Source organism: Anticarsia gemmatalis, chromosome Z (assembly GCF_050436995.1).
Source record: "Anticarsia gemmatalis isolate Benzon Research Colony breed Stoneville strain chromosome Z, ilAntGemm2 primary, whole genome shotgun sequence".
Taxonomy (NCBI): domain Eukaryota; kingdom Metazoa; phylum Arthropoda; class Insecta; order Lepidoptera; family Erebidae; genus Anticarsia; species Anticarsia gemmatalis.
In genome coordinates this window covers 7540964-7552761 of record NC_134776.1, presented here as the reverse complement: position 1 = coordinate 7552761, position 11798 = coordinate 7540964, and the positions used below count along the sequence as shown (strand labels likewise).

Sequence of the window (11798 nt, the reverse complement as noted above, 5' to 3'; positions counted from 1 at the left end):
ATTGTCAACTAATCTCGCTATTTGATATCTACAAACGTTATTTTATTTTTATATATATTATGTTATGCTTTAATTACACCACTACATACAATAATACCTTAAAACACGACTAAATAATGTTATATCAAAATGCTCAAAAGTTACGAGCTTCCGACTAACTGAACTAGATGGCGCTATGAGCGGTGTTGTAGACAATTTAATTGTCGTTTCTCGTTGTGATGATCTAAACGTTTTGACGAGGAAAAATATTATAAGCCTCGGGATTCTTAGCTTGTAAAATTTTATAAGATCATGTTAAGAGAAGTCTTATTAAATGTTTTTATATTGTAGTTTTTACAAGATTTTTTTTGATGAAACTTACCCCTCGTTTTAGTATCTCACGACTTGAAAGGGCAATGAAATAAAAGGGCTCTTTTAGCATTATAATTTGTAATGAAACTTGAATTAATTTATTAGTAGTACATATTAGTTGTAGAGAAAAAGTCAACTGTCAGGATTAGGTTAAAAAGTTTAAGAAGGAATATTAAAAATTGTTTAGTGATTACATGATTTTCACTTGATTATATTTTTGCATATGCTTTGCTGACTTTCTTCCATTCTTCTTGGACTTCCTCAGAGGCTTATCAGATGCTTTCAACATACGGTCCGATAGCTTGAACGTTTTGCAAAGAAGCGTCACTTTAGACCCTCCGGACAAACTTTCATCTAGCGACTTTATAGAATTTGTCAATAAGTACTTGTTAAAATGATTATTCTTGCCTATATTTTCAAGTTTTGATTTCGATCTATCAGGAGAGCCTGCACCTCGTTTAATATCGTCATAATCTGATAAAGAACTATTAGGATAGTTACAGACAACATCCACTCGTATTACTTGCACGGTCTCGGGACTCTGAGTTCGAGAGATTGTTAAACTTTTCCTCTTCCCAGTTTTTTGATAAGTAATCTTTGTATTTTCTATAGTTTCAACTATATCTCTGACTTCTTTCACCTCTTGTGTACTTACCTTTTTAGGTACAGCTTTCGGTTTAGGCTCGACTTTTTTAACTTTTTTGTCTTCGATAATCGGAGCGATTTCTACTTGTATTGCTTTATTTTCTTTGTAGTTGCTTATTCCTCTAAGGAATATGGTGGACCTTCCAGAAGTAGGTCTTGATCTATCACTGCATAGATATTTGACGTAATCGTCGAAGTAGTAGCAAGTGAGTTGAGAGGATCTGTCTTCATCACTGAACTCGTTTTCATTGACGATTTGTTTGACAAACATGCGATGTTTGTTTCCATCAGTAATTGTTTTATATTTGAAGCTGGTTCGTGGTCTCTTTGTTTGGTCTACGTCGCCTTGGAACTTCAATGTTTGGACAGTGAGGACCATGTCTTCGTTGTCTTGCTGTTCTCGAGCGCTTTCAAGTGCGGCCTGCATTTGTTCGCAATTCATGTTGCAATGGAATCTGTTTGAAACAGAAATTATTCGGAATAAAAAACATTGTAACAATACATTTTTTTTAATATAAGTTCGTAAATATAAGAAATAACAATGAAATTGGTAGTAGTAGTCGTAGTACAACAAGATATAAAAGTTTGCACAAAAATCTTACAACAACGATTCGTTAAAAATAGCGGCTTACGAAAAATATCTCTAGTCTAAACTTCTGATGTACTGTAGCGCAATTTGTACAGCCGATACTATCAAGGATCAACAGTTTAGCATTGAAATGTACTACAGAAAATTTTCTTACGGCGCCTGCCACAGGTGCTGATTGCGTTTTCACACAATTTTTTATCTACTATTCGATAATCGATCTCGATTTTACTATCGAGTAGCCGGTTGTCGATCAGTACGCAGAACTAGTTGCAATTTTAAAGACAAATGTTTGACTAACCTTATTGTATCTTCAACTAAAAACTCACTATACCTGTCCCAAAGGTCCATCCAGCGTGGGTCTTCCTCATGGTCAGGGTTCACCAGTCGCTTTTGACAGTATCTTCTAGGTTTCTCCATTATCGTCGGAAGTTCAGTCTTCATTTTCACTTTTGATCTTTCTTGAAGATGGAGTCTCGCACATTTCATCTTTTATCTGAAAGTAAAGTAATTTTATTTGTATAATTTTCCTGTAGTAACCTGAATATAAAAAACCTAGTATTTTATAGTCATCATTAAGCTAAGTATAAAATATAATTTTATACCAGCCAAACTATAAATATGTTATCGGTCGCCAATACTCAATTCCAACCAGAAGCACACATCTTTAAACTATACGTTACGTGCGTAATTATAAGCTACAAATTAAAAACATTTAAAGAAAATCCTACAAGTTAATTACATGAAAATATTCGCAATAAACACGTAAAGTGGTACTAGAAAGTTGTTCAGCTTGTAGGTAAGTATCTAGTAAAACAGTTACACTCGACGATTACGAGCGCAGAGGCTCACCGCCTATTCCCTTTCAGTGGTTACATAAGCTTTCCTAAAATAACAAACAGAGTTCAACACACCAAGTTAACTGCAGTTCTCAGGTAACTCAAGGTCAAACGCTTACAATTTGAATTAATTTACCTATCGTGATTAAGTACTGTTTCAAATTTTATTGTGTTTATGATATTCTATGGATCATTGTTTATAATGTCCTCGACGTTACACGATGCTCAAGGACGATCACGAAACGAAAGCGCCCTTCCAGTATTTCCTGGGGTTTATTAACTTTCATATTTGGTAACAATGCGATTCGTATGTTAGCAATAGAATTTGCCTACACCATTGAAATGTAAATCATTTTGGCCTTGCAATACCTCTACTTGATATAGGAATAGCATGTTACCTTACGAGTAGTTCCAAAAGCTCATTTTCTGTGTAATGGTACAATAACATTGTAGAGCCACTGCAAGCAAAATTTGTGAGAAATGGGAATGTTATTCTCCTCCCGTCAAAAGGTTATCAACCCAGCCAACCTGTTACGACTTATGCAATTTCGTATTCGTCTCTATTTTTTATGGTCTGAAACTTTTGAAATCAATAGTTCCCGTGGTTTGTATTATATTTATTTTAGGTACCTATACAAAGATAACATTTCACTCTTTCATAAAATATTTTATAACTTGAAAACCAACTCTTTACCAAAGCTTTAACGATTAACTTACAAGCATTATGTACTAATATCATGTACCTATTTCCTATAATGACAAGAAATAAAACTGAGCGTTAAGCTTTAATTTGCGTTTGTACCGTCAAAGACTTTGCGGAGCATTTTGTCATTCTTTCCACAGACTATTGTTTAACATCTATTCATTTTGGAAGCAATTATGTTTGAAGATGTTCCTCTATAGCCGTCCCTTACGCACCTTTATAATTTTATGGATGGATTAGAAAGAGAAGGGTGCTTTACAAGATTTTTTTTAAAAGTATTGATAAAGGAACTACAATGTCGGCAGGATGGTGTATTTGATCTAGCAACGTAGCGGTCCACATGTTCTTGGGAATGGCTTCGCCAACGATGCAGAAAAAAGTTTCTTTCTGTTTTTGTTGTGCACCCAAAAAGTTTTGATCATTGACGTACCGTAGATCGTGCTAATTTTATTCCGCGTCATTTATAGATACTTTGACCTACTTTCATACTGTATAATCAACTTCTACATACATAAAAATGAGCCGGAAAGTTTGTGGAAAAAATGAATATACCTTAATCGTGACTTGACAGAGTCATTATCATCGCTTTGCATAATTACAAAGCTGAAAACAAACACATTGAGGCTTAGTTCCTTACGTTCATAAACTATATTTTTTAAGTCGAATGTCAACCTGTCACGCAAACATGTACAACATAATCAGCCTTGGTTTTGCGTTTCTTCAGTATCGAGCGTCAATTTTTTTCACGTCATATCGTAGCAAACGACGCTAGAAACGTCGGTTATAAAACGACAAGACGACTTTATCAGATGCCAGTGACATTTTCAAATGACTTGTTAAAGAACTGTGAATAAATTATTCTACAGCAAAGTAAAATACGTTTGCATTTAAAAATTTAATGTCATGATATTTATTTAAACTTAAAATTGCATCGGTGTCCCGAACTTGCAGCGTATCAAATTCTCTAAGTCACACTATTCAAAACTCGCACACAACGCCAAAATAATAGGCACAGCTGCTAGACTCAACGCACACATAGACACCGGTGCATCGCACACGGACATCTTGGATAACAAAAAATGCATTATTATTATCCTGGCAAGGACACCGTTAAGCATAGAAATCTCGGTCTTGACTACTTCATGATAGGGGCGAAACTTGGGGAGCGAAGCAACTAAAAACGATTAACTTAGATTTCATCCCGAAAAAGGTCATTTCTGGAGAAGATTGGACGTTCCTGTTTGTAATATAAGATTGAATTTCGATTGTACATTTTAAGGAATTTAAGTTTAATAATTGTTGAAAAAAAGCTACGTATCTCATAGGCGCCAAATGCACGTTGCACGTCCTACGATTTCTGTAGAATTTTGTGAACGAACGCGTGCGCGTGACTATATCTTGCACATAGGTTATTAGCCAACGTTTTATTTCGGATGCATTTTTGTTTACTAGGAATATTTGAATTTTTATTTACCTTTACAGTCTTAAAGCTCTTTGTCCGTGACTTGGTCAAATTTGGCTTTGTACAAAGCAGACTGGGTAGTATTAATTCAACCGAGACACAAAGCTAATATACAACAGTAAAGAAATGAAATAAATATTTAAATTGACGAAGAATAAAGCTCATCTTTTGTCTAGACATGAATTGATTTTTTGGGCTATAAAATTTAAATTATCATAAATTAGCTTGAAATACACGAAGACGTTTACAAGAAGAATGTAACATTAATATTACAAATAGCCAGTCAGTTATTTGTTAGCATCAATTGATATCAAACAGAACTACATTGAAAATTCCGATCTCTCCAGTTAAGACCGATTACTTGTAATCGCGTTACACTAAGATGACTTTTGGAAGACTCACAACTTTCGCAACAAGCTCAAAAACTTGAACAAAAGCTTTGACCAAACTGTATAGATGTTTTGATTTAACAATTTCCACTAAAGTTCGTTGTTTAAAACGAAAAATAATAAGAAACAATGGGGCTTAGTTGTTTCGCGAATTCATTGTTTGTGTAACAAAAAATATTTTTTAGAGACCGGCATAAAATTTACTATTTATTGCTTTAGTTAAGTAGACTAGTCATTATTTTATGCGGGTTTATTAGTCTTCTCGTTGATTATTTTATTCTTGTTGTTTTTAAACCTTTGAATAGACTGATGTACAAGGTATTATAAATTGAAACAGTGGATGTGAAAAGCTGATAAGTTATTAAAAAGACTGTACTTCTCATGCTATGTGTAGCAGCATGAGAAATACAGGTTTTTAAAATGATACTTTACTTCCAAAACAAAAACGAAACTAATGTCAGATCTAACCTGAACATTCACTATCTAATGCAAAATTCAAATACAATAATACTACTTGTGGAACGGACACAAAACGTATACAAACCCGGCAAAATTTTGAGCAACGACCTGTATTGTAAAGAATGGTCGAAATCTTCCAACCTGCATGGAGTGACCTCACAGGACCGTTCACTTGTACGGGGACAATGCAACCTGTCAGTGGGTCAGCGAACAAAAGCGGGTCAAAGTGAACCTATTGATTGCCACTGCATCCTCATCTTTGGGTATTAGCATCACAATGGAACAGAACCTGTGGCACGCCACGCCCTGGATACTCGCAATTTTATGATTATAGATCGAGATTGTGATTGGTAGGATGATGTAGATAAAGACAGCTGAAGCAAGGATAAGATTTTAAAATGAAAACTTATTTTTCATTTCACACGACGTTTAGGCCTAATTTCACCACGTGTAAATATCTGTTAGATTGCTTATCAAATGAAATTTTAACAGTTATTTTCAAACATTTGCAGATATGTATTTACTGATCCTTAGAATTAAGTTTAGAATGTAACATTGTTCAAGTTAAATGACTGACTGGAGTTCAAAACAAAAATGTAACTACAAGGAATTTACTTAGACGACATTAATTCAAAATAAAGTTTGTTTAAAACGCCTTATTAAATATTACGTGCAACAATCTTCAGCATTAAAACTTAGAGTTATAAAACTATATTAAACCTAGCCAAACTTTAAATCAAATTCATTGAACTTTATAATATGGCGTCATTACTTCATTATTACTATTCGCAATACGGAAGTCTTGTACATTATTATTACGAAGTTCCCAGACTTGATAATGAACGGTATAGTCTTTTTTAGATCATTTATTCTGACATTGCATGAGTCGAATATCAATGGTGATGATTTCTATACACCATACACCGGCCGAGACCCCTTGCCCTAAAATCTATGGCAGACAATGCCGGGTGCGCGAATATGTAGCGACGCAGAGTAAATAAAGGGATGATATATTGTTAAGAATGATGTGATTAAAAAAAACCATTTCCCTTAGTGCTGTCAAGGTGCATTCTTATTAGTGATGGTACGACGTGATGTCGATACACTTATCGAGTTATAATATTTTGAATTTGCGACTAAGAATGGTAGAAGATAAGTTTTAGATTTATAGCTGGAATAATTTAAGTGAGCAAGTTTTGTAAAATTGATTGTTTTTTTTACTTATCCTGATATAATTTCAAAGTAGACATTTAGCGGTAGTATTATATAGAAAACTAGCGGACCCGACAGACGTTGTCCTGTCTACACGTCTTTAATTTGAAAATTTTAAACTTTTTTTAGTAATCTAAACCATTCTCAGATACCCTTGAACACACACAAAAAATTTCATCAAAATCGGTCCAGTCGTTAAAGAGAAGTTCAGTGACATACACACTTACAGAAGAATTATATATATAAAGATGTATCATGACTCATTTTGATATACAGTCTAATTACCACCAAAAATTTTTGCAATTAATGAATCACTTGTGTTAATAGTTTAATAAATTGTCAAGCATGTTATTTAAGAACAATTCAACAATGAACACATTTTATTTAAAATAATATAAGTATAATATGGAGTTCATTCTATCGACATCGACAAAATTTGCTTCCTTATGCTATTCTATCACATCCCTATGAAATCTCAGGTGAAGGTAATCGTTGTGGGAATTATAACGTCTGTCTCACTCCAACAGTATATCTATCTCTTTCATAAATTGTTGTACACATCCTCGTCGCGTTTGAATGCGATAGTTTTCAATAGACTCTGATGCACTATTTGTTACAAATAATAATATAATTGATATGGGACATGATTTGTGCAATATTATTATTATTTATTAGACTTTTTTCAATTATTTTGGGAAATATTTGTTCCGTGTAAAAATACAAGGGGCTCAGTTAATTTTTTTTAGTTATAGGTCTAAATTATTGATAAAAACTAATATTATACATTTTAGTCCCCTGTTAGTTTAGCCCACTATCACTGGGAGGCCTGCCTATGCGTTTAGGTATAAAAATGTAGTTAACTTAATATGATGATATTTTAATTACTTGACTGTTTTACTTATTAACGCATTTAAGGTCAGATCAGTAATACAGTGTTTTGTCTTTTACACACACAAAATCATTGAAACCATAAATTCTAGTATTACACGACGTTTATTAATAGGACAGTATTTGTAAATCTAGCCTGATTCGGCGGAGATAGTACCTACAGAGTACATTTCGAACTGACTCGAAACTCACGAAAGCTGCTTTCAATCACCAATTAATTTAAATCTATTTTAAAATTGATGGTCTCGCGGTTTATAGGAGCATTGTCTTCAAGGACATATTTTAGGACAGGACTACATTTACTATTGAATCGCGTGCACTACTTCACCTCACGGCATTTCCTAGTAAAATCCATGTCTAAATATTACATCGTTTGAGTAAATTTTGAAATATTACTTAAACTGTTACGATGTTAACACTGTATTTAGTAGTTAGTTGAGATTTTGTGTGCCCTTATTTATTTGAGCACATTTTTCTGGTACATACATAATCGTAGTAAACCTAGTATTTTTTTAACAATCAATATCTTTTGTTGTACAATTACAGCTACATTAGCATAATGATTTATTTTAACATAATGTTTTTGAGATTTGGACAGAAATTATTAATGGTTTTTGAGTAATAAATGTATGTTTAATTAGAACCTATACATCTATTAATATCATACTAGCTGTCCCGGCGAACTTCGCACCGCCTTATAGTCGAATAGTTATTTTTAAAATTTCAGATTTCCGTAAGAACCATCCTTGTTCTTTAAGGAATGTTATAAAAAAATAGCGAAATCGGTCCAACAGCTCCCGAGATTTGCGCTTAACAACAGATGTAGCTATTAATTTTTATATTATAGAGTATTTGCTTGTTTGAGATTAATTTATAAGAAATCTTATATAACAACAACCAACTATTTAAATTACTTAACATAACTCAATAAAAGGGAGGATGCCATTAAATGTTACTTGTATTGTATCTTTAGAAACCTCTATTTAACTGACCATAATTAATTAGGGTTTTCCGCAATATATATTTTACGGGACACGAGCTTTCAATTCATTAGAAAATGGCGCTGGACGTTCTTAAGCAACGGTCAACGGCTATTGTCGATCACTTAACATCACCTCATACTTTTGAATGCGATGAATATAAAGGACATTGTAGTCATAATGTGTATGATTCCGGGGTCACATTAAGGACAGGTCAAAGTATTGTACTCTATTTATAAGATCGTTTTCTCCGCGATAATAATGCTATCATTTTATATTTTATTACATAATTCCGATTCTTCTTGTGAATGAAGCTAAAGAATTTCGTAAGGATCGTACCAAGTGCAGGTGTTCTGAGGTCTTTGCCTACCCCTATGAGAAAACGGCGTGATTTTATGTATGTATGTATATTTTTAATAGCTAAAAAAGAAGTAAACACTAAAGGCCAGTTTTAAAACTTTCAGATAAGTGTTCGATAACTTATCCAATTTAAATGAACTGACAGCAAACTATGAAAAAGTCTATCAAAGTTGTTCCCGGCTGTGGAAGTGGTATTAAAATTCATTGAGTAACTTTAAAATAAAAATGTTCCGCAAAGTTTGCCTCTATCGATAAACGCAGTAATTAAAATGCATAGTTATTGTACCCGTGCATCTATTTTTTTCAAAACTGAAGACATTTATTTTTTTTATACGATAACCAGTTTATTACAATAAGTATTAGATTAGACTTTATAATTTCCTGTGCTATGCTAATAAGAAGAATTGATACGTAAATCGTGTGCCATTTTTCATGCCGCATACTTAATAAGTAATTATAATACCGTTTCACGGAATCATAAAAATATTCGACACAGCCATTCATTGCGGGCCGATCATAAAATAGTTTACAACTACCTCATCGCCAAAGCGTAATGAAATGCAAAGCGGAATTGCAAACGAGCTCAAGTTTCGCCATAAACCATAGTTTATATTTATCTACAGATTACCATATGTGGCCTGTTAGGTATTTTTGCACGGTTAACGCAGATTTATGAAGCCGCGGCACGAAATGTGATCCACTCAATGCGTAATAAGAGGTAATAAGTTCTAGCTTATACAAATACCCACTTATTTATAACAAGCTAATAGCTCGATAGACGTTTAACTTGTGGGAACAATGACATGTGTTTCCACACTTTCTACTGAGAATACTAATATTTTTTTAGAATTTAGAATACTAATTACGATGATAAGAAATGAAGTCAAATATTTTATTGACGAATATAATGTTCACTATAGGTAAGTACGTGATAAATATTACGTGACAGTTAATGGTTTTGTTGTATTTCATTTTATTTTTATTATGTTGTGTGTTGTATTTTTAGGCTATAGTAGATCCAATAGTATACGAATCTGGATTTATAGTAATTATTACTTTGGTTGGAATTAACTCAAAGCAATACTCAACCAAAAATTAACTCGACGCGAAATCATATTATTTTGGTACTTATACACAAAGTACCTTTTAACATCTACTCGATTAGCATCTTTAAGCCTTTAAATATACTAGCCAAATTCTAAACAACTTAAAAAACAAAACCTATTATAAAATGTTATTGGCACTAAAACATTTTTACTTGTTCGCTGAATTTTCTATATTCTGCAGAGCTGCAAATACCGCCTACAAATAAAACAATTAAAAGATAAATACACCAAAATCTATTGCAGTCTTTTTGACAATACACTGCAATATTCGGCACCTTTTGTCGGCCGCCTTTGTTGACATCAAAGGGGCCGCGAAGCCGCTCGATACGCATGTTTACCTTGGAGGCATTAAAATCGATTTCTATGTGAAATATATTAGCTACAAATTGATCAGCAAATGGTTTATTTTGGCCGTAAGCCGTAACGGGGGTGTAAAATGTTTATGGGGTCAGTTCTGATGAGACACGCACCCCTGTGTCGCCTAGGACTAGAGTTCTATGCAACTATTCGAGTCATTTAAATAAGCACGTTTTTTAACCCTAAATAGAATTAATAATTTTGAAACATAATGAAATATACCTAAATAATATTTAGTATAGTTATGGAGAATATTAAAGTTACTTGTGTCGTTTTTGTTAACTGACAAAATGTGTTTTATACCTACTTGGGCTAAATTAAATAATTTAAAGTGTTATTGCAATTTCAATTGACTGACTATTATTTGGGATATCGAATTTGTTATTAATTTGACAGACCAAAATTGTGTTTACTGCACATTATTACTTTAAAATACGTAAATATTTTATGCCTCATAACTATTTTTAGACAAAACCCCGACATTAACTCGCAATTTGTCACACTTTTTACAAACAACTAGCAAATTACTAAGTATATTAACCCGACAAAAGCAATCAAAACAAACATGCCTCAGGAGGAAATAAAATTTGACCTTACAATTAATATCTTTTGACCGCACCGAAGTTGAATAAAAAGAACTATTGACGGGTTATTAACCTGTCAGATTTGTGCAACATAATAACCGTGAACACATGCACTCGATTATTTCATTAATCAAACAAATGCCACGTAAAATCACATCGCGATGCATCACAAAAACTATTAATATATACAAAAAATCGCACATGCATAGTTCCTAGTTAAAATTACACTACGAAAATCACTATAAAAACTTTTCTATACTAAAACTGTGAAAAAGAAAACATCGTGAAAGTGTTGATAAATAAAAGTTTACCGTGAAACGCGTGGTTGGTTTTCAGGCAACGTTTCAGTGAACCGCACCACGTCGCGTCGGCTTCTACCGCGCCTCGGCGCAAATATCCTATAATAATAGCCTTTTGATCCGGCTAAGGCACGTTCATAATTAGACTAATACGGAAAATTGTTGCAAAATTACTATGAAATTAGGAAATTGCGCTGTCGCTACGGGTTTTTCGTAGAGATTTCGTAGAACCTCGTAGCTTGATTGTAATTGATTTAATATTGTTATGTTTACAATAATAATATTTTTTTTTGTGTAGTCTTCCTTGAACGTCGTTTCATATTGAAAGTATATAATACTTTTATTATTCTAGGTAATATTAATCTGATTCACTGTCTACGTTAGTAAAAAATATCAGTGCACTTTATTAAAACTTTAAAATTAGGTTTACGAAACAATTACGTTTTAAAACCTTATTTTAGCCACTAAAGTAACAGTCAAAGAAATCCAAATAAGCCTTATATGTGTAGTTCAATCTCATCAAGATTTTTTTATTAAATTAAGATACTTATAAATTAATTTTACCCTTTCCAACAGTC

The 11798-nt window shown here is 33.0% G+C and overlaps 1 protein-coding gene across 1 annotated transcript; it reads right to left on the bottom strand.

Annotated features, from left to right (window-relative positions):
• Positions 1–541: 541 nt before the first annotated feature.
• Positions 542–11293, bottom strand: LOC142986666 (uncharacterized). The gene is made up of 3 exons (XM_076135221.1): positions 11233–11293; positions 1917–2078; positions 542–1451 (listed from the first exon to the last, which is right to left on the bottom strand). The coding sequence occupies exons 2-3, from the start codon at positions 2069–2071 to the stop codon at positions 542–544; spliced, it is 1065 nt and encodes a 354-aa protein (XP_075991336.1). The 5' UTR covers positions 2072–2078; positions 11233–11293.
• Between the last annotated feature and the right edge of the window lie 505 nt (positions 11294–11798).